The sequence below is a fragment of the Chiloscyllium plagiosum genome, unplaced genomic scaffold (genome assembly GCF_037043375.1).
Source record: "Chiloscyllium plagiosum isolate Xiang-an unplaced genomic scaffold, Cpla_swu_hap1 HiC_scaffold_2, whole genome shotgun sequence".
NCBI classification, from domain to species: domain Eukaryota; kingdom Metazoa; phylum Chordata; class Chondrichthyes; order Orectolobiformes; family Hemiscylliidae; genus Chiloscyllium; species Chiloscyllium plagiosum.
This window is the reverse complement of record NW_028270140.1, coordinates 48,735,757-48,763,427: the sequence shown is the minus strand read 5'-3', so window position 1 is coordinate 48,763,427 and position 27,671 is coordinate 48,735,757. Positions and strand designations below refer to the sequence as shown.

Here is a 27,671-nt window from a genome sequence, read left to right as displayed (position 1 = left end):
GAACTTTGCTTGTTGTTTTAAGCACACGTAACACAGATATTCCAGGAGGGATGCAGCTAACAGTTAGTTTTAAACACAACAGAATTTATTCACAAGTACATCTCTATGACTCCATAACTCTATGATTACTGAATGAAACACAAACACAAGAGAACAGAATATCGAATAACGTCTCCAAAAACCCAACAGATCATCCCACCTTAATAATGCTGTTCCAATAGTTGCAACAATCCACATAAAATTCCCTTGGCACAAAAGGTAAAATCAAACACAGGGTCTTACAGGAGAGAAGTCAGAGAGAGAGGAGGATCGGCCTGGACCTGCTTCTCTGGGTCCAGCAGCTTCACAACACTGACTACTTTCAGTGAATAAGCCAGAACTACCGAAAATCAAATCAAACCAGAGTAAAGCTGAGATGGGAGACCTGGCCACTCCTTTTCATTGTACAAGCATATATTTTTAAAACTTAAGAGCCTTTTGCCTGAGGCAGTATCTGTTAGCTATAATCAAACTGGCCCTAAAACCCTTCAAACTTAAACTTTTCAGAGTGTGTCTTTTACAACCTCTCTGGAAAAAAACAAGGACAACATAACCTTGGTAAAGGAGCAGCATCATCACACTATGTATCTGAACCCCTAAGTCTCTCTGCTTGACAACATTACCCAGCGCCCTACCATTAACTGTGTAAGTTCTGCCTTTGGGCATTTTACAAAATGCAACACATTTATCCAAATCGAACTCTTTCTACCACTCCTCAGTCGACTGACCTAACTGATCAAGATCTATTCATAATCTTAGATGACCGTCTTCACAATCCACTATACCACTAATTTTGGTGTCATTCACAACTAAGCATGCCTCCTAAATTCTCATCCAAATCATTTACGTAAATGACAAACAGTGGATCCAGCACTGATCCCTGCGCAACATCGCTGGTCATAGAACTCCAGTCGGAAAAACAATCCTCCACCACCACCCTCTGTCTCCTGTCAAGCCAATTTGTATCCACCTAGCAAACTCTCTCTGAATCCCATGTGATCTAACTTTACTAATCAGTCTATCAAGGGGAGAACATTACCTGGGTCTCCAACATTAACCACGAGGTCATTGCCTCATCAAGTACAACACTATCTTCTCTCAGAAACAAAAAATGGGCAACAAATGTAGCTCTGGTAATGTCATCCATAGCCAAAAAATTATTAATAAAAATCACCATTTAAAATATAATCAGATTTAAACTATAAGCAGGTCCTGAGAACATACATTTTCCTTGAACAGAATGTTAATGATGTTTTCAGAACACATACTAATATTGAAACAGTACTAAAATAGTTAGTCAAATTACACAGTGGAGCTTCATCACTGTCATAATAACCCACATAAAAATAAGCAGCTGTAACACTATAATAAATTATTAACAGGCAAATTATTTTTACTCATTCATATCAATTTTGATTATTTATTGTTTCTTTCTTATTCAACTTTATATGCCATACTTTACTTTCAGTCTATCTACCACGCTATATGATGTGTCTTTGGTCTCAAAGAGAAATATTAAAATATATTGATTGACTGTTTCACCATTGCTTCCCAAGACCTGTGTGTTTTTAACCATCAGCACCCTGAATGCAGGGTAACATTGAACTCATGATTTGGCCAGCAAAGAAGAGCCCCTACCCCAGCCCCTTAAACCAATGGAAACATTATAAAGTCAGCAGCTGCCTCTTGGAATTACTACTTTACTACACTACAGCATTTGATACTCAGTCAGAATTCCATAATGGCCACTGCTGTCACAGAGCTCATAGACCCAAAATTTTGACGGAAGCCCGCAGCCGGCAGGTTCATTCATGACCAATCTGAATATCTGCATACCTAGTTTATTGTGTTGGTTTCCAGGCTCAGGATAATCCTGGGCAGATTTCAACAATCCCCTCTTTACACGATGCAGCTGTCAGGAGGTTATTAATCAGTAATCGCACCAGGGTGAATTCTGCTGAGCAACTGTTGTCATGTCAGTAAAACTATTTGATGTTTTTGTTGAAACAAAGACACCTTTTTGGTTCAATTATATAGTCAATACAATGTAGAAGGAAGCACAAGTTCATGCTGATTCTCTGTACAAGTCATTCTGTTATAACATTTGTTTCATCAATGCAAATTCACTGTAATGCAACTGACAAACTGGGGATGCTGTTTCTACAGTGCAAACTTTTAAATCTAATGAGATTACAGAGCCAACACTTTAAGCGCTGTTTCTAAACCATGATTTTTCTATAATGTGGGTTTGCACAAGAACGCAACCATCGTGTTAAAGAAGAACTGACTGCACAACAATCCCATTTGCCCTCCTTCTAACTCTTTCAAGCTACAACATTATTACCATCAAAATGTCCATTCAATTTCTTTGATTATCAATTGTCTCTGCTTTCAATATCTTTGCAGGCAGCAGGTTCCAGTAATTGGGTAAAACAATTCTTGCTCGCCTCTCCCCTGCATTTCTTGAGCAAAACCTTAACTTTGTTCCCTTACGTATTATTCTCTTACTGTGTCCTGTCACCCTCAAAAGTCCATGCACATAATCCGCCAGAACATTTTAGAACTTTATCATTATATTTTCATTTATCTCTCCCTATCCCTTCTCGAGTCAAAGAGATGTAGAGTCATACAGTATGGCAACAGACCCTACAGTCCAACTAGTCCACCCCAACCATGTTCCCACTCGCCCGCAGTTAGCCCATATCCCTACTTTCCTTTTCATGTACTTATGCAAATGTCTTTAAATGTTATAACTGTACCTGCACCCACCACTTGCTCTGGCAGTTCATTCCACACATGAACCACTCATGTCCTTTTTAAAACTTTTCTCTTCTCACCATAAAAATATGTCCCCATTTTGAACTCCACCACCCCATAGGGGAAATACCCTTGCTATTTACTTTATCTAAGCTCCTCATGATTTTATAAACCTATGACTCTAAGCCAATCTTTTATCGCAGCTAAACCTGACTCTCTTGTTCCTTGAGACAGTTTTTTTGGTCTGTTATGTAATTAGGGATTAAGGATAGTCAACACGGTTTTGTGAAGGGTAGGTCATGCCTCACAAACCTTACTGACTTCTTTGAGGTGTCCAAACAGGTGGATGAGGGGAAAGTGATTGATGTGATATCGATGGATTTCAGTAAAGTGTTTGATAAGGTTGTCCACGGTCGGCTATTGCACAAAATACGGAGGCATGGGATTGAGGGAGGTTTAGTGGTTTGGATCAGAAATTGGCTAGCTGAAAGAAGACAGAGGATGGTGATTGATGGGAAATGTTCATCCTAGAGTTCAGTTATTAGTGGTGTACCGCAAGGGTCTGTTTTGGGTCCAGTTTGTCATTTTTATAACTGACCTTGATAAAGGTGTAGAAGGACGGGTTAGTAAATTTGCAGGTGACACCAAAGTCAGTGGAGTTGTGGATAGTGCCAAAGGATGTTGTAGGTTACAGAGGGACAAAGATAAGCTGCAGAGCTGAGCTGAGAGGTGGCAAATGGAGTTTATTGCGGAAAAGTGAGAGGTGATTCATTTCGGAAGAAGCAACAGAAATAGAGAGTACTGTGCTAATGATAAGCTTCTTGGCAATATAGATGAGCAGAGAGATCTCGGTATCCATGTATACAGATTCCTGAAAGTTGCCACCCAGGTTGATAGGGTTGTTAAGAAGGCATATGGTGAGTTAGCTTTTATTGGTAGAGCGATTGAGTTTTGAAAGCACGAGGTTAAATTGCAGCTGTACAAAACTCTGGTGCGGCCACACTTGGAGTATTGCATACAGTTCTGGTCATTGCATTATAGGAAGGATGTGGAAGCTTTATAAAGGGTTCAGAGGCGATTTACTCGGATATTGCCTGGTATGGAGGGAAGGTCTTAAGAGGAAAGGCTGAAGGACTTGAGGCTATTTTCATTAGGGAGAAGTAGTTTGAGAGGTGACTTGATTGAAACATAAGATAATTAGAGAGTTAGATAGGGTGGACAGTGAGAGCCTTTTTCCTCAGATTGTGATGGCTAGCACAAGGGGACATAGCTTTAAATTGAGGGGTGATAGATAATAGGACAGATGTCAAAGTAGTTTCTTAAATAAAAATAGTTGGGGGATGGAACGCCCTGACTGCAACAGTATTACACTTGCCAAATTTAAAGGCATTTAAATGGTCATTGGATAAACATATGGATAAAAATGGAATAGTGTTGGATAGGTAAGCTTCAGTTTGGTTCCACAGGTCGGTGAAGGGCCGAAGGGCCTGTTCTGCGCTGTAATGTTCTATGTAATACTTTGTCAAAAACCTTCTTGAAATCTGCTATACTTCATGACAGGTTTATGTTTTAACTCATCTCTTTTAATTGAACTTAAAATAAGAATGCTATGAAACATGAGGAGGGTGTGAACTTGGGGAAATTCTGATCAAAAGCAAATCCCATGTGATCCATTGATTATGGAGACAGGAACCCAAATTGAAACTTACTCAAAGTCAGGAGCACACAAAGCAACAGAGGGCTGGCCTTACTCCCAATTCACATTTGAGAGTCAGTCAGATCAAAGGAGACGGAAAAGAGTACCCTTCTGTATGCCAAGCAGAAGAAAATGACTGCTTCAGAGCTGGGTAGGGTGGTATCCATATTCAAGGAAAGAAGGTTTGTGAAAAGTTAAGAGACCAGAGATCACTAGATAGCACCTTACAATGTGGAGTCTAATTACACTGAAAGGGTTGAGCGAAGCAAATTATTACTGTCCCTTTCACAATGCAGATTTTTGACTGTCTCTAGTCAACTCTCAGTTCCATGTGCTCCATTGCAATCGAAAGCCAGCTTAGAGTTGACCTGAGTGCTGTCTGAATCATCTAGGACTGCTCATCCCCAAAATATGCCACAGGCCGGTCAAGCAGGCTCATGGTGTGACATCAGTCACTCGCTTGTGCAAAAGAAGTCCTACTCTGTGGAGCTGCCAGCCAATTTGTTGAGCTCGCAGCTCTGACACTGCAGGATCTCAATTAGCGATCAGAATGGCAAAGTAAACCTAATATATTTGGCAAGACCCTCAGCTTAAAAAATAAAGTTAAAAATAACTATTTTGTTCGATTAATCTGTATTCCTTTTATTTTACTATATTGCATTGATTCTGCATTGTAGGCTAATTAGTAAAATGATGTCACAGGATGAGCTTGCCAATTGGATACATAATTAGCTTAACGGCAGTAGACAGAGAGTGGTGGAAGGTTGTTTCGCGAACTGGAGGCTTGTCACCAGCAGTGTCCCACAGGTATCAGTTCTGGGTCTTCTTTGTTTGTCATTTATATAAATGATTTGGACGAGAATATAGAAGGCGTGGTTAGTAAGTTTGCGGACAACACTAAAAGTGTTGGCATTGTAGACAGTAAAGAAGGTTTACGAAGATTACAGAGGGATCTTGATCAAATGGGTCAATGGGCTGCAAAATGACGAATGGAGTTCAATCTGGATAAATGCATGGTAACGCATTTTGATAAACAAACAGAAGTAGGATTTATACAATTAACGGTAGGGCCTTAGGTAATGTTGTAAAACATAGGGATCTAGGCATTCAGGTACATAATTATTCAAAGTTTGCATTACATATAGACAGGACAGTTAAAAAGGCATTTTGCACACTTGCCTTCATTGCTCAATCCTTTGAGTATAGTATTTGGGATGTCATGTTGAGGTTGTACAGGACATTGAAGAGGCCTCTTCTGGAATACTGTGTCCAGTGTTGGTTGCCCAGTTATAGGAAGGATATTAGTAAGTTGGACTGGGCTCAGAAGAGATTTACCAGCATACCGCCCAGTATAGAAGGTTTAAGTTATAAAGAAATGATGGATAGGCTGGGACTGTTTTTCACTGGAGCGTAGGAGGTTGAGAAGCAACCTTATAGAAATTTATAAAATAATGAGGGATATGCATAGTGTTAATGGTAGATGTCTTTTCCCAAGGATGCAGGATTTAGATTAGATTAGATTAGTTACAGTGTGGAAACAGGCCCTTCAGCCCAACAAGTCCACACTGACCTGCCGAAACGCAACCCATCCAGAACCATTCCCCTACATTTATCTCTTCACCTAACACTATGGGCAATTTAGCATGGCCAATTCACCTAACCTGCACATTTTTGGACTGTAGGAGGAAACCGGAGCACCCGGAGGAAACCCACGCAGACACGGGGAGAATGTCTATGTGGAGTTTGCACAGTCGCCTGAGGCGGAAATTGAACCCGGGTCTCTGGCGCTGTGAGGCAGCAGTGCTAACCACTGTGCCACCATGCGATTTCAAGACTAGAGGGGCACAGTTTTAAGGAGAAAGGAGAGACATTTTAGAAAGACATGAGGATCATTTTGTTTTTACACAAGAGGGTGGTTCGCGTGTGCAATGAACTTCCTGAGGAAGTAGAAGATGTGGGTACAATTATAACACTTGAAAGATACTTTGATAAATACATGAACTGGAGAGATTTGGAGGTATGTGAACTAAAAGCAGGCAGGTGCGACTAGTTTAGTTTCGGAATATGCTCGGCATGGACTGATTGGACCGAAGAGTCCGTTTCTGTGTTACGAGCAATGAATACAGTCTCTTATGCGACAGGCAGATTAAATACATGCTAGCTGACTAGCATGTGGGTCATGCCTGGTCAGTTTGAGAGAAAAACCCCAAGCTTCCAATAACCTATCACTTTAATTCTCTGCTCCACTCCCATCTGTCTGCAGACTACTTTACAGTTCTGCAGAAACATATTAACTCCTCCTCTAGAATCATCTTTTGCTTCTTGTGCCATCACTATCCATCGTTTCCTTGCACAGCATCTCTGAAATTGATGGGGGTTTACTGCTTTCAAATACCCTGTTTGTAAAAGAAGAGGAATGTCAACACTGCAAATAAGATGTAGAGCAATCAGATATCCAAAACAAAGGGCTATAAGCAGGAAGTGTCATGCTGCCAGTCACTTGGAATCTGTTTTTATCTACACACAATTATCTACCAAAGCTCCTGCATATTAAACTTGCTGCAATAGTGTTGCTTCCTTCCCATCAAAATCTCAAATTTAATCTTGCATCTGTTTCATAGCTGTTCATTTGCCATTCTTGTATTAAACCATTCAATACTTAAGAATATATTTTCCACCAAAATCTCCCACTGTAAAACATTTGTTTTATTGCAATGCCAATTTATCTATACATCTGACATGTACAAAGCCCATTTTGACAAGGCTCATCACTTTTGAATGAAAGGTTTTCACCTTACACTCTGATTGCATTTGGTGCTACGCCTGCCTAGGGATCAGTTTGATTTTATATTTACATTGTTTCCTGTTGTTGTATAATCTTATATTGAAATTTTATACTCGCAGATGAATCAACAATAAAAACTGCCAAGGCACGTCGCTCTACAAACAAGCAAGTAAATGAGTCGAGGATTCGAAATCTTGAGCAAATAGAAACTTGAAAGTAAGATGTCAGATTGTGAGGAAGTGCTGCTGTTAAGACAGAATAATGTGTCTTAGTAAGCAAAATGCAGAGATTGATTTCTTCTGATTGCCACCCAGAAGCAAAAGTTGGAGAATTTCATGCAACATTTAACTCATGAAATAATACATGTTTGAAACAATTCTCAGTCATAACAATGAACAGTAAATTGACATATTTGCCACATAAATAAATCACAAGATTTAATAGAAGTAGAGAGCACTAGAAATATTCAACAAGTCAGATAGAAGGTGAGGGGAGAAACAAACACTTTGGTTCATCACGATCTAAAACTTGTTCTTTGCTTTGTTCTACAGATGCTGTCTGACCTGCAGCATTTTCAGGTCTGCTGTATTTGCATTTGTCATAAGATGTGAACATTTTACTTAGTTTTTAAACTTTTAAAGTGTTGACATCCATTTTTTGTATGGGATAAATGTATGAAATTTGGCAAATAAAGGTTATGCACTAGACTAGCTTTGAGTTTTGATTGTTTCCTGTTTTATAGCCAACAGCTGGCAAATGTGCCAAATGATTACAAATAAACATTCTGGAATATCTCAAGATGTCATAGATCTTAGTCACAGCTTTATTACATCTACAACTTAGCCATGACGCCTCTGTTCTTACAAACTGCATAAATCTCCTACCTCTTTTCTCTCCAAAGTCATTTAAAGGGCTGTCATCTCCCAATCAGCACCCACATTTGAATCTCTAAAATCTGGTTTTCACCCACATCACAATATATAACCAGCCCTACCTGAAGGCAAAAATGGAATATTATGGAAGACCATGGTCTACTAGCCATCCTTATGCGTCTTGACTTGTCTGTTGCCTTTGGGCACAGTTAATGCCATTGTCTTCCAATCCTCTTCACCTTTACTTGGATGATTGGGATTACCTTTGCTTGGTTTTATTCTAACCTATCCATGCAAAACTAGAAAATCTCCTGCAATTGTTTATTTCCTTGCCTTACCCAGGAGTTCCCCACGTCTTCCATGCATTCATCAAGACAATTTAAAAGGATGCTGATGTAAAGGAAACACAGTATGAGAGAAGTATACTGATTAGTTGACAAGCAGACTGCTTGGTAGAGGTGTTGCCATGGACAATGTTAATTGTCAGTTAGTTTAAATTTTAAGCAAGGCAAGTTGGCTTTGATTATTCAAGACATTGCTCTGAGAAATAAACCCCATTTTGCTGAATGTGCCTGACGAGCCTGACTAAATTGCTTGTCAGTGAAATTCTTCAGGATTATTTAGCAAAAGCTGTCCAATAACGGAATCATATCTAATGTTGAATGATGTGTTTTATGTTCGCAAGCACAGGCAACTTTAGTACAGTCAGTATCTTGATTTCTTGATTGTTGTGACAAAGCTTTGACAAGGTGCATCCTATTTCATCAATAAATCAATTTTTACAAAGAAAATAGAGATTAATTGTTATTCAACCAATGTAATTGCATGTAATGAAATCAAGGTGAATCATTTCAAATATAAACAAAAAATGTTGAACAAACTCATCATCAGGTCTGCCAGCATTTGTGGAGACAAAAATAGAGACCACGTTTAGAATCTAAAGACTCTTCTTTCTTGGCTGCTCTCTCTCCTCAGATGCTGCTTGACCTCCTGAGTTTCACCATCATTGTTCTTACTTCAGATTTACAGCATCCGCAATATTTAGTTAAGATTTATCTGCAGTTAGGCTGCGATTACATGCTCATCAAATGGCAGGAGAGCAACAGGTTGGAGGGGTTAAATGACAAACCCCTGTTCCTTTGTATCATGCCAGTTTAAGAACATTTTTAAAAATCACAAGTAACCTATATTTCCCTGATAAGTGCAGCATGATGCTGAAGAATACGAACCTCCTTTTCATTGTTGAGGTCATGAGTGAAGTCAGGTGGCAACTATGTCTTTTAATTGAGACCAACTAGTTGATTGTAACAGTGGTCCAAACTGAACCCTTTCAGTGTATAACCCTTATTGATACACTCATGATGACATCACATGTCAAGCTCAGCTGATCTTACTTTTATTTCTAAACTAACATGCAAGGCAAAAAAAATGATTTGAATGTCAGAATTAATTATAGAAAGCTGAATTTAAAGAATGACAGGTATGAAGAATGTGAATATATAATTGATTATATTGTTCAAACTGAACAAAATTTAGAAATATTTTTACTGAATACAAAGTTAATACGATTTCAGTCAGGTCTATTAAGCTTTTGGTCATCCAATAAACATTGGCTCTCTTGGACAGAAATCCAAGATTATCATCACAGCTTTACTGCAAAATGCACTCTCAAGTTTAACTCATTGACATAGTGTCTGTTTCCTATTCATGTATGGGGAGAAAACACAATGGCACATCACATTTACATTTCACTGCTTACTTTATCCACTGGATTATTCTGCTTTCGTTTTAGTGATTGCTACTTGTCATGCGCTATCGTTAGGTAATAGAGAAAAATATAGGATTCTCTCGCAAACAATGACAAAGTGCTAACCTCCGCCACAGGGTGGAGGGGATGGAGTGATAAACCTTGGAACTCCTTAGAAGCTGGAATTTCTTTCCCCTGAACATTACTATTCAACAACTATCAATAGCTTCATTCAATGTTTCTGATCCAAGATCTATATAGTGAAGGAAATAAGAAGACTACTAATGTAGGAATCCACTATCTAGCCAAAATAAACATGGAGTATCAATTTATGGGATACATATTGCCAAATTTGTGTTGTGCTAAGGTTAATATTGAATTCCCTTTGGCACAGATATTGCAGTTGTAACATGTACAAGTGCAAGTCATGTTAGAGCGGTTAATTTCCAACATACAAAGCATTTACCTCATCATAAAGGCTGCCACTGACATCGGCTCCATAAATTGGTGCTACAAAGGTCAAATTTTTCCAGTATTTACGTTCAAGATCTTCATAATCTAAGTGTCGAGGAGTACAGTATCTGTTTCAAAATAAAGGAAATTAATTCACAATTAAAGCAAATTTGCTAAAGCTATAAAAGTGCAGAATGTGTATTTCAATATTTTCATACAGTGCCTGAAAATGGGCATCAATCCAGGCAGTGGACACAAAAGAACTGTGTGAACAAAATAAAAGTTTAGTTGCATTTCTTTTTACACTCCTCTTCTTTCCAAAGTTGGAGGAAGAATGGAATTCAGTTTGCTTTTCAGGAACAGCCTTAAAAAAATGCAAAAGCATCAAGTGATTAAGTACTGATTCCACTTGTACCAGAGTTGAAACTCTGCAACCACCTTATCTTGGGAGATTGATCTCTGATCAATTTATTTTCAGTCATGCAAATATGAGCATTTTTGTAATGGTTGATTATTAGAAGCAACCCAATTAATATTAATTGGGAAGAAAACAACATTATTGGACACTGCTATAGGTTGCATCATGCAAGAAATGCAAATCACCAAAGATCATTCATATAACAGTTATGTAGGTGTCAGACCTACAGACACTTGCTGTCTGTCTGTCCAAAGTAGAGTGAAAGACTATTTTCGCAGAAAGCAGGTTATCCCAGTAACATAACTATTTTGAAAAAAAATGCTTCATCAAGAACCCCAGGAATTGCATACAGAACCTTCTGCTGATGATGGGTGTCAGTTCAGATCATTGGACCTTCATGACCAGAAGTGTTAGTGTAACACAAAAATTATTGAAGTCAGACACTGCAGATCAATCAGTAGGTGAAAATCCAGATCAAAAATATTACTTTTATTATGGGATATGACTTGGTGCCAATCTAACATGACAGACATGACTAATGCAAAAGTCAACCAACATCATAATAATTACACAAACACTTTCCCCAGACTTAAAGATTGAATGATATGCTTTCAAATTTCTACACAAGTAAGAAAAAGACAACTGAATTTGGCTAACGTTGAGAGAGAATGGACTAGGCCTATAGCATCAGAAAACAAAATGAATGAGAGGTATAGTCCAAGGACAACACAGTTAAACAGCAATGTAAGGTCACAAAGTAGCAGATCCTGGAATAAGTGAAAGTTCATCTTGAAAGAAGATCTGAAACTACATCTGTTCTAACCTGTCTGAAGGAAGATGCATTAGAAAAGATCATGATGTGGAAATTCCAGTGTTGGACTGGGATAGACAAAGTTAAAAATCACACAACACCAGGTGATAGTCCAACAGGTTTATTTTGAAGTACAAGCCTTTGGAGCACTGTTCCTTCATCAGATACCAAGTGGGGCAGGATCAAAGGACACAGAATTTGTAGTAAGAGATCATAGTGGAGCAGTAGTCCAAAAGCTTTTACAGTAGTCCCCCATCCCCCCCCACCGTACCCGTGAGGGATACATTCCAAGATCTACCATGGAAGCCCGAAACCACAGACAGGTGCAAACCCATTCATTTAGATGGGAAACGTACCTTCCCAGCAACTTCCTGGTCCCTAGTTCTGGAACGTTCCTTTTTACATGTTCAGGCCGTGGTAAACCGCGGGTAACTGAAACTGTGGTAACCAGACCTGCGGATATGGGCAGTCGCCTTATACTTCCAAATAAACCTGTTGGACTATAACCTGGTGTTATGCGATTTTCATCTTTGTAAAAGATCAGGAGAAAGTGTGGATTGCAGATGCTGCAGATCAGAGTCAAAAGAGTGTGGTGCTGGAAAAGTACAGCAAGTCGGGCAGCATCCGAGGTACACGAGAATCAACATTTTAGGCTCTTATCAAGAATGGGGTGTGTGTGTGTGTGGAGGAGGAGAGTGCTGAGAGATAAATAGGAGAGTGGGGGTGGGGATGGGGGTGGGAAGGTAGATGCAGGTGGGAGGTGATAATGATAGGTCGGAGGGGAGGGTAGAGTGGATAGGTGGGTAGGACAATGAACAAGTAGGACAGTTCAAGAGGGCAGTGCTGAGTTGGAGGGTTGGATCTGGGATGAGTGGGGAGCAGAGAGAAGGAAACTGGTGAAGTCAATATTGATGCCATGTGATTGAATGATCCCAAGACAGAAGATGAGGTGTTCTTCCTCCAGTCATCGAGTGGATAGGATTTGGCGATGGAGGCGACCCAGGATTTGCATGTCCTTGGTAGAGTTGGAAGCGGAGTTGAAGTGAAGTAGTCAGCCACAGGGCGGTGGGGTTGTTTGGTGCGTGTGTGCCAGAGACGTTCTCCGAAACATTCTGCAAGTCAGCGTCCTGTCTCCCCAATGTACAGGAGATCACATTGACAGCAACAGACACAGGTGTTTGGATGTGCAGGAAAATCTCTGCCAGATGTAAAAAGATGCTTTGGGGCCTTGGACGGAGGTGAGGGGGGAGATGTGGGTGAAGGTTTTACACCTCTTGCCATGAAGCATAGAGTCATAGATCAGTACAGCATGGGAGCAGACCCTTCAGTCCAAATTGTCCATGCCGACCAGATATCCTAAATGAATCTAGTCCCATTTACTAGCATTTGGCCCATATCCCTCTGAACCCTTCCTATTCATATCTCCATCCAGATGCCTTTTAAATGTTGCAATTGTACCAGTCTCCACCACTTCCTCTGGCAGTTCATTCTATACACGCACCACCCTCTATGAAAATGTTGCACCTGAGGTCTCTTTTAAATCTTTCACCTCTCACCTTAAACCTGTGCCCACTAGTTTTGGACTCCCCCATCCCGGAGTAAAGATCTTGTCTATTCACTCTACCCATGCCCCTCATGATTTTAGAAACCTCTATAAGGCCACCCCTCAGTCTCTGACACTCTAGGGAAAACAGTCCAGCCTAATAAGCCTCTTCCTGTAACTCAAACGCCAAAACCTGGCAACATCCTTGTAAATCTTTCCTGAACCCTTTCACGTTTCACAGCATCCTTCCTATAACAATGAGACCAGAATTGCATGCAGTATTCCAAAAGTGTCCTAACCGATGTCCTGTACAGCTGCAACATGACCACCCAACTCCTATACTCAATGCACTGACCAATAGGGCAAGTATATCACCTTCCTCATTCCTGAAGAAGGGCTCATGCCCGAAACGTCGATTCTCTTGTTCCTTGGATGCTGCCTGACCTGCTGCGCTTTTCCAGCTCTGATCTGATCTCCAGCATCTGCCGTCCTCACTTTCTCCAAGTATATCAAATGCCTTCTTCACTATTCTGTCTACCTGCGACTCCATTTTCAAGGAACTATGAACCTGCACTCCAAGGTCTCTTTGTGCAGCAACACTCCCCATGACCTTACCATTAAGTGCATAAATGCTGCCCTGATTTCCTGATCCAAAATGCAGGAACTCGTATTCATCTAAACTAAATTCCATCTGCCACTCCTTGGTTCATTGCCCCAACTGATCAAGATCCTGTTGTACTTTAAGGTGAGGTTCTTCACTGTCCACTACACTTCTGATTTTGGTATCATCTGAAAACTTAGTAACCATACCTCCTATGTTCACAGCCAAATAATTTATATAAATGATGAAAAACAGTGAAGCCAGCACCGATTCTTGTGGTCATTGGCATCCAATCTGAAAAGCAACCCTCCAGCATCACCTTCTGTCTTCCACCTTCGAGCCAGTTCTGTATCCAAATGGCTAGTTCTCCATGTATTCTACATGATCTAAACTTGCTAACCAGTCTACCATGAGGAACCTTGTTGAATGCCTTACTGAAGTCCATATAGATCATGTCCACTGCTCTGCCCTCATAAATCCTCTTCATGACTTCTTCAAAAATCTCAATCAAGTTAGTGAGACATGATTGCCCACATACAAAGCCATGTTGACTATTCCTAAGCAGAACCTGCCTTTCCAAATACATGTAACCATCATATCAACATGAATATGCTCAAATCAGCACAGTTTGTTTTAGAAGCCTGAGTAGGTCGATATAGGTAGATTTGCAGGCACTGAATAAAACATGTGAAGAGTCAATCTATCTCAATTGATTTTTCTTCAGACAATTACTTTCTAGTTGCAGAGGTGTGGTTCAAGGTTAAATTTTATTTTGAAAAAGTTCAATTTTCTAGAGAGATAGCTTCTCAGCAGGTGTTTCAACCTTGGTTTTCACACCCTAGGGTGCAATGTCACAAGGTATATTCTTGACTACTTGGTACCTCAAAGTTTCACGCCTCAATACCGGTTAAAATTTACCTGTAAAACAAATCACTTGACTACCAAGAGAAAGCTGTTCTACACTAAAAGGTTTTCATTCAAATACTTGTTATCTTCCCAGCAAGCTTGAGGCAAGCATGAATATTTAATTTTTGTTATGCGATTGCTCTATGATAAAGCTTTTAAGTTCAAAGATGCCATGCACATTGAAAATTGAGGTAACGCTGTGTTGATAAGTCTAGATTTGGTTAGGATTGAGTCCTCCACTACCATCTGATGAAGGAGCGTTGCTCCGGAAGCTAGTGTGCTTCCAATTAAACCTATTGGATTATAACCTGGTGCTGTGAGATTTTTAACTTTGATAAGTCTAAGTATCTCTACTAATCCATGAATAAACCAAAGAATGTTTGAGGCTCTGCCATATTCATAATCATCATTAAATGATTGCCTTATTTAAAATACATGGCTCATGCTTAAAAGTTCTGCAACCTTTGAGTCAAAAATATTACTAAATCATGTGGAAATTTCAACAAAGGAAATTCTCTAAACTTGAAGTCCAAAATCCCCTTGCAAGTTTTTGCTGATATAGAATGAAATTACAAACAGAAGTTCTATCGAATGACCTGTTTTTCTTTTATCTTCTTATCACTTAAAATGATAATAGAAGTAGGCCAGCTGGCCCTTCAACCCAGCACTGACATTGAATATTCATCATATTTACACAACTTCCCCATAGTAACCCAATATCCTTCAATTCCCTTACTATCTAAAAGTCCATCGAATTGTGTTGTGGACATACTCAAATGAACATCCACAATTGACCTGGTATAATTTCAAAATTTGTAAAGAACGAAACTTGCAAGCATTGTGAACAGCGAGGTGGACAGTGCTAAACTTCAAAAGAACATTGGTTGGTGAAATGTAAGGACAAGTGGGAAATGAAATTTTATAGTGATGTATTTTCAAACAAAATAAAGGGTACAATCGTAAACTGGGTCCAATATCAATGAAACTTGAGTGTGTATGTGCCCAAATCACAGGTGGTGCAGCAAGTTAAGAGTACAGTTAATAAGGCACATGGAATCATAGAAAATAGAATCATAGAACCTTCGTGTGGAAGCAGGCTATGCAGTCCATCAAGTCCACACTGACCCTCCAAAGAGTATCCCACCCAGACCTACCCCCCCCTCTCCCATTCTATCCCTATACCCTGCAATTCCCATGGCTAACCCACTTTGCCTGCACATCCCTGGACACTATGGGCAATTTAGCATGGCCAATCCACATAACCTACACATCTTTGGACTATGGGAAGAAACCAGAGCCCCTGGATTCATGGACTTTAAAAATGGGGAGTATGATACAAACGCAAGGGGATTATGGCAAATCCATATCAAACACTGGTTCAACGTCAACTGCATCCAATTCTGGACACACACTGGATATAAAGAAATTACACAGTGTACAGAATAGATTTGCAAGGATTATTCCAGGATGAGGAACTTTAGTTGCATGAATAAATTGGAGAAGTTAACACTATTCTCCTTGATGAACAGAAACTGAGAGGATACATAAGAGAGTTTCAAGATCGTAAGGGCTCTGGGTAGAGTGTACAGGGAGAAACTGTACCCTTTATGATGGTTGACAAAAGCAGCAAAAGTAAAGTGATAATTTTTTTTTTAAAATACACAAACTGTTAGAATCTGTAGATTACTAAGAATGGTCCCAGAAATGAAAGATTTGTTATAGACGGAGCAGTTGAATATTCTAGGTCTATACTTGATGGAGTTTAGAAGGATGTAGGAGGATCCCATTGAAACTTGCAGAATACTCACAGGGGTGGATAGAATGGACATGAAGGAGATATTTCCACAAGTAGGAGAAACTAGGATCTGAGGGCACAGCCCCCAAGAATAGGGACGATCCTTAAGAATTGGGATTAGGACAAATTTCTTCAGCCAGAAGGGGTAAATCTGTGGAACAACTTGCTGCAGAAGGCTCTGGAGGCAAAGCTATTGAGTGTATTTAAGAAGGAAAGAGATAGGTTCTTAATTAGTAAGGAGATCAAGGGTTATGAGGAGGAGACAAGATAATGATGGTGAGAAACATGTCAGCCATGATTGAATTTGGTGCAGAGTTTATGAGCCAAATGACCCAATTGTGCTTCTATATCTTATGGTCTTTGCAACTACCTTAATAATATATTCCAGCATTGTGCCTATTAGTGCTGGCAAACTAGTCTTTAGTGTCATGTTTTCTTTTTTCCTCCTGTCTTAAATAGCAGGATTATGTTTACTACTTTCTAATGCTTGAGGTGTACTGGACTATATGGAAACTAGAAAAATCAAAATCAATGCATCAACTATCTCTTCAGTTACCTTGTACAAAACCCTGAAAATGCAGGTCATCAGTTCCAGAGAAATTCTGACCACACTGTCCCATGAAAGAAATATTCATGGAAAATTACTTATGCATATTTAAATTCCTCATTGGTTCCTCATTATCTCCAGACTTTTTTAGTCATTTAACATGAAGGTGGACACTAATTATTGTTCAATGTTTCTGTCATTTCATTATTGGCCAATATAACTTTAATTGACTCACATTAATTTTTATATCTTCCTATTTGCATAACAACAGGAACAATCATAATTTGTTTCATGTAACTTGCCAGTGTATTGTATTACCTTTGCTCATTCTTCACCAATTTCATAGCCGTTCTTTGCTGAATTCAGCAAATCTCAGGCTGATTACATTTCACAAAATTATAAGTCTCTTCTTTTGATCAAATGCTTGTTATGAATACTTGGACTGTGGTTGACTAATTAGTAAACTTAGGTCACGTGTGATTCAGGGTGAGCTTGCCAATTGTATACATAATTGGCTTAACAGCAGGACAGAGAGAGTAATGGTGGAGGGTTGCTTTTCGGATAGGAGGCATGCGACCAGTGGTGTTCCACAGAGATCGGTTCTGGGTCTTCTTTTGTTTGTCATTTAGATAAATTATTTGGATGACAATATAGTAGGCATGATTAGTAAGTTTGCAGACAACACCAAAATTGGTGGCATTGTAAACATTGAAGAAGGTTTACGGAAATTACAGAAGGATCGTGATCAAATGTATCAATGGGCTGAAAAATAGCAGATGGAGTTCAATTTGGATAAATACAAGGTATTGACTTTTGGTACAACAACCAAGGGCAGAGCTTATACAATTAATGGTAGAGCCTTGGGTAATGTTGTAGAATAGAGCGATCTAGGGGTTCAGGTACATAATTCTTTGAAGTTTGTGTCACATGTAAATAGGGTGGTTAAAAAGGTATTTGGCACCCTTGCCTTCAATGCTCAGTCTTTGGAGTACAGGAATTAGGGAGTCATGCTGAAGTTGTACAGGACATTGATGAGACCTCTTCTGGAATACTGTGTCCAGTTCTGGTCACCCAGTTATCGGAATGATGTTATCAAGCTGGAGGGAGTTCAGAAGAGATTTACCCGGATGTTGCCAGGTATGGAAGATTTGAGTTATAAAGAAAGGCTGGATAGGCTGGCACGTTTTTCACTGGAGCGTAGGAGGTTAAGAGGTGACCTGATAGAAGTTTATAAAATAAAGAGGGATATACATAGAGTTGATGGTAGTTGCCTTTTCCCCAAGATGGTGAATTTCAAGACTGGGGTATATTCTTAACGAGAGAGGAGAGAGATTTAGAAAAGACATGAGGCAATTTTTTTTTTAAAAAGAGGGTGGTTCACGGGTGGAATGAACTTCCTGAGGAAGTGGTGGGTGTGGATACAATTACAACATTTAAAAGATATTTGGATAAATACACGAATAGGAAAGGTTTGGAGAAATGCGGGCCTGGATCAAGTAGGTGGGACTAGTTTCATTTGGGATTATGTTCGGCATGGACTGAGGCCAGATTGCATTAAACCCAATATACAATTTAAAAGTTCACACTTTAAAAACGGTGTTCCCAGTTTGTCAATCACATTATGGTGAATTTACATTAATGATATGTGCATTACAACAGAACAACCCGTACCAAAAGAAAGGCCCAAACCATCCAGACTTGGAACAACATAGCTGTTCATTTAGTGTTTCGGGGTCAAAATACCAAAACTCTATTTTTAACAGCATTGTGGGTATCCCTGCACCTCTCGGACTGTAGCAGTTCAAGAAGGCAGCCCACAACCCCAGCAGCTCTCAACACTTTCTCAAGGGAAATTAGAGCTGGGCAATAAATGTTAGTCTAGCTGACGACACCCACGTACCATGAAAGAATTTTAAGAACTTGTAAGAAAAGAAAGCTAGGAACCAGGGAGCTGAACAACAGCTGTGAACTGGTGAACTGAAGTAACTAAGCATCTCTGGACTTCATGTTTTATCATATTCATACTAGTCAGATCATAAACTTCATCACAAGAAAATTTCTTGTCTGCCGAGCAGCACCAACCACTCTCTAGGAAATGTTGACCTGTAAGGTTCTCAACTGATATAATGCATCTCAATTGGAAAAAAAGAAGAACAATAAATAGAAAAGCCACAACCAACTACAGCAAAATATAAATATCAACCAAAATATAAATTGGAATTGAATTTCATTATGCAATAACAGCATTTCAGCAAGCCAGATTGAGTAATAAAGTGAAAAAACTCATGGTATTAATACATTTCTGGTTAACAGTTATGCACCAAAATAGTCTAACATATAAACCAATGAATCGAATATACTTTATTGCAAAATCATGCTGAGCAAAATGGAAAGTGCACTATCTAAGCACAGGCAATTGCAGATTGTTCCTTTTGTACTCCCTATATTTGTTTAAATGTAAAAATTAAAAAGGTTTTGCACTAATGAATGAAACATCTTACTTAAAAACCTTCCAATGCTTCACAGATTTATCTTACAGCTGATGCATCACATCAGAGTACTATCAACTGTGTGGTTAGGTAGTTTTGCAGCAATAAACAGCTTGCAACTGCAGAATAGTTGAAACTGAGCTTTTTCAAGGTAGTGCACTGAAACGCAAACTTTAAGCAGAGTGCAGCCTAAATGAAGCTTGTTTAAAAAGTAGATCTTGCACACAGCATTTTCTCTGAATTTCCTTAATATTGAAGTCTCAGCACATGGAACAATATGCACTCCAAGTTAGACTTACTTATCACTGTTGGCCAAGCATTTGAATTCCTTTACTGTCAATGGTTTTTTCTGTATGTTGTATTGGGTAAAGAGACCAGACTGCCCAGTGACCATTTGTTGAATTGGAGCAGGAATAACCAAACTGTCAATGTTATCATAATTTCTTCTAGGTTTCCAATCTTTTGGTGGAATCACCTGTGCAAAACAAAAATGAAACAGAAAAAAGGAACCCTATGTATAGTGTATTAACAATATTTCTAAACAACAGGCACATTTTCAATCTCAATTCCTAATTATACTTCACAGTAATTGAGTCATAGGCAGTACATTTATTAACAGTTAGAATAGCAAGTTTTATCCAATGATTTGCTAATACTGAATCAGCAGAATTTGATATTTTTTAAATCAGATGTACCACTATACCTCGAGATAATGGTAAATGGGAAGGATGAAGTGAAAAAACTCAAAAAACAGTCATATATATTTCAGCATGGATTATAAACTCAGATCATTTTCTTCTTAGAGTCATACAGCATGGAAACAGACCTTCAGTCCAACTCATACATGCCAATCAAACTAAACTAGTTCCATTTGGCTGCATATGGCCGACGTCCCTCTAAACCTTTCCTATTCATGTACCTGTTCAAATGACTTTTGAATGTTGTAACTGTACCTGCAACTCCCACTTTCTCTGGCAGTTCTTTCCACATACAAACCACTCTCTGTGTGAAAACATTGCCCTGCAAGTCCCTTTTAAATCATTCTCCTCTCACCTTAAAAATATGCCCCCAAGTTTTGAACTCACCTACCCTAGGGAAATGAGCTTTGCTATTCACCTTATCCATGCCCTTTATGATTTTATAAACCTTTATCAGGTCACTCCTTGACCTCCTCAGCTCCAGTGAAAAAAAGTCCCAGCTAATCCAGCCTCTCCTTATAACTCAGACCCTCCAACCCCAGCAAAATCCTGATAAACCAGGATTTCTGAACCTTCTCAAATTAATCCCTCCTACAGCAGGGTGACCAGAACTGGACACAGCACTGCCAAAGTAGCCTTGCCAACAACCTGCACAACCACAACATGACGTCCCAACTCCTACACTCAATAGTCTGAGCAGTGAAGGCAAGCATGTTAAACGCCTTCTTAACCACCCTGTCTACCGACAACACAACTTTCAAATACGATGTACCTGAACCCAAGTTTGACAACACAACCCTACCATTAACTGTATATGTTCTGCCCTTGCTCATTTTACCAAAATGCAATGCCTCGCATTTATCCAAATTAAATTCCATTTGCCTCTCCTCTGCCCACTGGCCCAATTTATCAAGATTCTTCACCATCTATCAACCTTTTTCACTGACTGCTGTACCACCAATTTTTGTGTCATCCACATAATTATTCATCATACTTCCTAAGTTCTCATCCAAATCATTTGTATAAGTGACAAACAATAGTGGACACAGCAACGATCACTGCGAAAATAACGCAGATCACAGCTTTCCAGTCCAAAAAAAATCCAACCCTCCTACACCACGCACTGTCTCCTTCGGTCAAACCAATTTTGTATCCAAAAGGCACGCTCTCCCTGAATCCCATGTGATCTAACTTTACTAACCAGTCTACCATGCAGAAACATGTCAAAGGCGATACTAAAGTCCATGTAGACAACAACTACCACCTGCCCTCAGTATGACAAAATTTAAAAGGAAATAAAGGATACATACAGGTAAGTGAATAAGAAGAAGTATAAAGAGACATGTGATGAAGTAATGGAGCTCAAATGAAATCACAAAATAAGAGTTATGCACCAGAAGGTGAAATCTTCAGCAGACAGAAAGAAAGGGATAACAACATTTTGCTGGTGTATAGAAGACAAAGGTGGTAGAATACGGTTTGAAAGGTATGCATTCTCAAAATTTAAACACAATACAGAGGAGCCTCGATAATCCAAATATCAATTATCCGAAGAATATTTCAAGATCCCAAGAGAAACATTACATCAAAGAGATGTTTCCAACACTACTCGCAACTTCTGTCTACAATGATTAAAAATGAACTCAGCCTACTGAAATGCTGCCAAGAGCAGTCCTTGGCATTGAAGGGAGCCTAGACACCATCTCCAAATGACAGACTGCTCTCTCTCTCTCTCTCTCTCTCTCTCTCTCTCTCTCTCTCCAAACACTTTCCCTGGGTTTAGGCTGTAGGTTTGCTCACTGAGCTGGAGGTTGATAACCAGATGTTTCATTACCTGGCTAGGTAACATCATCAGTGGCGACCTCCAAGTGAAGCGAAGCGGTTGTCTCCTGCTTTCTATTTATATGTTTGTCCTGGATGGGATTCCTGGGGTTTGTGGTGATGTCATTTCCTGTTCATTTTCTGAGGGGTGGAGAGATGGTATCTAGATCTATGTGTTTGTTTATGATGTTGTGTTGGAGTGCCAGGCCTCTACGAATTCTCTGGTACGTCTTTGCTTAGTCTGTCCCAGGATAGATGTGTTGTCCCAGTCGAAATGGTGTTTTTTTTTCATCTGTGTGTAGGGCTACGAGGGAGAGAGGGTCGTGTCTTTTTGTGGCTAGCTGGTGTTCGTGTATCCTGGTGGCTAACTTTCTTCCTGTTTGTCCTGCATAGTGTTTGTGGCAGTCCTTGCATGGAATTTTGTAGATGACGTTGGTTTTTTCCATGGGTTGTACTGTGTCTTTTAAGTTTGTTAGTTTTTGTTTGAGAGTATTGGTGGGTTTGTGTGCTACTAAGATTCAGAGGGGTCTTAGTAGTCTGGCTGTCATTTCTGAAACTTCTTTGATGTATGGTAAGATGGTTAGGGTTTCTGGCTGTGTTTGGTCTACTTGTCGTGGTTTGTCCTTGACGAATCTGCAGACTGTACTTTTTTTTGAGTATCCGTACTTCTTGAATACGTTGTATAGGTGGTTCTCCTCCGTTTTCTGAAGTTACTTAACAAACCTAAAGCATTGGAACGCAATCATTTCAAAATGCTAACTTCCATGAATTATTGGATTAAAGTGATCTGGAAAATTACAATAGCAAGAAGCAAATTTGAAACAGAAGTTGGTGAAACACAGTCTGGATTTACGAATAAGAATGAGAGAGGAAATACTTAACCATAAATATCCAGAAGTAAACAAGAATACTTAAATATGCTTCATAGGCTATGAAAAGGTATTCAGTTGCATACATCATCTGAAGTTAATAGCCATGTCATAGAAATGTGACACTGGCATTAAATATCAAGAGCCTATATTAGGACTTAATAGTGACTGACTGTCCGTCTAGAAGAGGGACAAGAAAATATGTTTCAAGTGAAGACAGAAGTACCAGAGGGCTGAGTATTGTCACCAAAATTATTCAATCTGTACACAGAACAAATATTCAGAGAATAAAGATGTACTTCCAGAAGTAAATACTGGAGGTAAGAACATGAACTCACATATATGATCCATTGTTACAGGAAAATCAGAAGAGGACCCATGAAATATCATAAATCAAATAAAATCTGGAAATCTGAAAAAGGGAATGAGTATTAACACCAAAGAAAAATAAGCAATGATAGAAGGAAAATATTAGAAGAGCTACTTCCTATACTCATCACTTTCAAAGCATTCTTTGCCTCTGATACCATTTATGTTTGGTCCTTCATTTGCCTCCAAATCTTAGAGTCTACCTCAATTTATATCATTATACAATTCACTTCTATATTTGTTTAAATTTTACAAATGATACCTTTCAAACAGTATTCTACCATCTTTGTCTTCTATACACCATATTGTCACACTAGAACAAGTATTTAGGTCAATTTATAACAGAAGATGGCAAATGTGATACAGAAGTTAGAAAGAGGATAAAGATAGCCTGACATAATTTTACGAAGATTAAGGCTGTGCTTACCAATAAGCAAATACAAACTTGCAGCAAAGAGAAAGAGTCACAAATTGCAACCTTCTATCCAGAAACCTGAGCAATAAACAAAGATCTGTGGAAGAGAAGTCCTTTAACATGTGGATGCTAAGAGGTATGTTAAAAATTCCATTTACAGATCATAATGTGAACAAAAAGGTGCTTGAAATTACCAAAGCAAAGAAACTCATGTGGCATCCAGGAAAAAAAGCCAAGATTATGGGCATTTGGTCAAATCTGAAAATCTGGAGATTTCTCCAACAACAGAGTGTAAGGTAGCAGAAAGAGGGATCAACGTAGGCATAGATAAATGACAGATATTACTGAGCATTCATACACAAGCTTCAGTGGAAGTGTTAAGATGGTGCAAGATAGACAAGTGGTTCTCCTGATCAGAGTAACTGCAAGAAGCAGCAACACAGAGTGAAGGGATTTGGGGAGTGGGCAGCAAGATGCAATGAGGCTAAACAGCAACCATGGTCATATTGAGTACATACTGAATGGAGCAGGTTCAAGTGGCCACATAGTCTACTCCAACATTATTTTTATTTAGTAATTCATTGACTCTCCTAATATAGGAATTTTTAAGAAACGTTCTTCAAACTAATCAATACATAAATAGTTATTTTAATTATCCACCTGGAAAAGTTCTGGTAAAGTCAATCATCAGTATTAAAGCTACAATCAAGAGATAAGAGCAGGACGATGTTTCCTTCTAACGTTACTAGGTACAACTCCATGATATACAACAAAAGTAGTTGTGATAGTGGAACTCAGTCCTTCCCCCATCACTACTATCATTTTTTACATAAACGCACCAGTTCTTCTCATTTTAAAACAATGCACAGTACTGATCAGTCTTGATAGTGTCAAGGAGAGAAGAATGCATGAATGGAGCACCAACCATTGATGAATAAACAGTGAAATGACAAAGTAACAAGGAAACTGAGTCAAATATATTTATGTCCAAGTTACAGGAACATTGTATGAAATACTTTAATCAATTTTAATTACCTCTATTCCAAAAGATCTCTCTCCGAAACAATTTCCTTTGAGAATACAACACTCAATTTAATTTGGTATCATTATAACCCAGCTGTGATTTTGATGCTTGCCAAAAAGGCAAAGAAATTAAATGCTCCCAATGCTGATCTAGAAAGAATTTGTATTTATACATTACCTTTAAAGTGGCAAAGGATCTCAAGATATTTCCCAACAGTATTAACAAAATTTGAGACCAATCCAAATCCAATGCACAATCCTTTATCCAAAATGCTTGGGACCAGCTGGTTTTCCAAATTCAGAATTGTTTGAATTTCAGTATAAGAGACAGTTTGATGGTGAAATGTTTTTAAAATCTTACTGGAGGAGCAGACTCACTGAGTAAAACAGGCCTTGAGACAGAATTGAGGCCTGCCACTGCAGGGCCATGAGTGACATGCATCACGTGAGTGTCGACTTGGGTTAACTGTTCGTTAAACGACCTTGTTACTGAGAAGAAACCTTTACAAAAACAAACTTCGGACTTTGAGCTTTTTGGATTTTGGGATTTCTGATCAAAGGTTGTCTACCTGTACTACATTTCAAAGGATGTGTTGTCTGCGCTTGCTGGTAGAAGTGAATGGGACTCATTATTAGCTTTTCCTGGTGGTCTAATGGTTACATTTTGGCATTTTCAGCACTTCGGCCTGGGTTCCATTCCTGGTGAGAGAATGAGAATTTATAGGGCTCTTTGTGACACCGTGGCAATGTCCCTGTTTCTGCACCATTAGGTGGTTCAAGTTTCACTTGCTCTAGGCTTGTGTAATAATATCCCTGAACAGGTTGGTCAGAGAAATAGCTAATAAAAAATTATTTTAAAAATTTGTAACTGGGAATGGGTTTACTTTGCAGTCCAAGTACATGATTCTTTCAAGATATTGGAGTTTTGAGAGAGATTGAGATCAGACACAAGTGCTAATTAAGCCTGAGTTCTTGGATGCTGTTACAAATATACTTAGGAAAACAGTCAAAAATTGTATAGGTTGTCCTCACCTAAGGTTAGAATTGTGTTCCTGAAAATCCTGACTTAAGACAAAAAACTTTAAGTGAAGCATTGATTCCTATATTCAATATTAAAATTAAGTGTCATAGGGCCTTCTTTCAAGAAAAAAAACATTATTCTTTTACCCTGAAGTGTAAATATATCAATATAAATGGACAAATCCCTACAGTGGGCAAAGTGACTTAAAGGAAACTGTTAAATAAAGAAAAAAAAACTAATATAACAGAAATATTAAATTGCAGCATCTTCGGTCATGAATTTAATACTGCACAGTGAGGTGGGTGTGGCTGGCTGCTGCCATGTTGGAGGTCTGCCTGGGTGATTGCTTTATGGGGCTACTTTTTGTTGCTGGTCACAGAGCCTTGGCCTTCATCCCCTTTTGCTGATCATGGCGAATGGCCAGTCAGGCTGTGGAGGGCAGCTGTGGACTGGATGGAATGTAACAACTCTCCTGCACTATTCCACAAACTATTCCTGCAGGAGCCTGCCATTCAGGCTGTTCCCTCTCAGAGAAAGGAGGGACTGTCAAACTCAGACGTAACCAGCACCTAGGCAACCGCCAAGCTCAGTAATGGTGACTCTGATGAGCGCATGACAGCTCCAGGAAATGCAATGGGTGGGGTGGGGGCTGTGTGCCTCACTGCAGACCTTGGGAAGCACCGTAGCACAGGAAAAGACTAAGTCAGAAGGCTGAAAGTGTCCTCAAGTTGAAAGAATGTTTGACTGTGTCAAAATGATGCCGATCAGGTCAGGTAAAGTACAATGGTAAACCATCTGTGAACATATTTGTGACGCTCGGTGAGAATTCCAAACCAAATAACTTACTAACATTAAAGCAGAATAACACTAAACACGACAATTTTAAACACTGTCTCCCTGTACAATTAGAAATGATTAAAACAATGAACAGTTTCAGATGTGACTGGGATTTTGAGGTTTAGCCAACTAGGTAACGAGGTGAGTTTGAAAAATGTGTTGCTGGAAAAGTGCAGCAGGTCAGACAGCATCCAAGGAGCAGGAGAATCAACGTTTCGGGCATAAGCCCTTCTTCAGGAATGAGAAAGGTGTGCCAAGCAGGCTAAGATAAAAGGCAGGGAGGAGGGACTTGGGGGAGGGACGTTGGGAACGCGATGGGTGGAAGGAGGTTAAGGTGAGGGTGATAGGCTGGAGAGGGTGTGGGGGCGGAGACGTTGGGAAGAAGATTGCAGGTCAAGAAGGCGGTGCTGAGTCCAAGGGTTGGGACTGAGACAAGGTGGGGGGAGGGGAAATGAGGAAGCTGGAGAAATCTGCATTCATCCCTTGTGGTTGAAGGGTTCCTAGGCGGCAGATGAGGTGCTCTTCCTCCAGGCGTCGTGTTGCCATGGTCTGGTGATGGAGGAGGCCAAGGACCTGCATGTCCTTGGCGGAATGGGAGGGGCAGTTAAAGTGTTCAGCCACGGGGCGGTTGGGTTGGTTGGTGCGGATGTCCCAGAGGTGTTCTCTGAAACGTTCCGTAAGTAGGCGGCCTGTCTCCCCAATATAGAGGAGGCCACATCGGGTGCAGCGGATGCAGTAAATGATGTGTGTGGAGGTGCAGGTGAATTTCTGAAGGATATGGAAGGATCCCTTGGGGCCTTGGAGGAAAGTGAGGGGGGAGGTGTGGGTATAAGTTTTGCATTTCTTGTGGTTGCAGGGGAAGGTGCCGGGAGTGGAGGTTGGGTTGGTGGGGGGTGTGGACCTAACGAGGGAGTCGCGGAGGGAGTGGTCTTTCCGGAATGCTGATAGGGGAGGGGAGGGAAATATATCCTTGGTGGTGGGATCTGTTTGGAGGTGGCAGAAATGATGAAGGAGGATATAATGTATCTGGAGGTTGGTGGGGTGGTAGGTGAGGACCAGTGGGGTTCTGTTCTGGTGGCGGGCGGAGGAGCGGGAAGTGGAGGAGATGCGGTGGAGAGAATCGTCAACCACGTCTGAGGGGAAATTGTGGTCTTTGAAG

The 27,671-nt window shown here is 39.8% G+C and overlaps 1 protein-coding gene across 3 annotated transcripts in view; it reads right to left on the bottom strand.

Moving 5' to 3' along the window:
• Window positions 1–27,671, bottom strand: part of LOC122562270 (lysine-specific demethylase 4C-like) — a 424,780-nt gene that overhangs the window by 359,774 nt on the left and 37,335 nt on the right. For all 3 annotated transcript variants that reach the window (XM_043715046.2, XM_087996635.1, XM_043715065.2), the window contains 2 exons: window positions 19,759–19,934; window positions 10,363–10,477 (listed from right to left, as the gene is read on the bottom strand). In XM_043715046.2, the coding sequence (XP_043570981.1) occupies window positions 10,363–10,477; window positions 19,759–19,934 (291 nt within the window). The remainder of the gene's footprint in view (window positions 1–10,362; window positions 10,478–19,758; window positions 19,935–27,671) is intronic.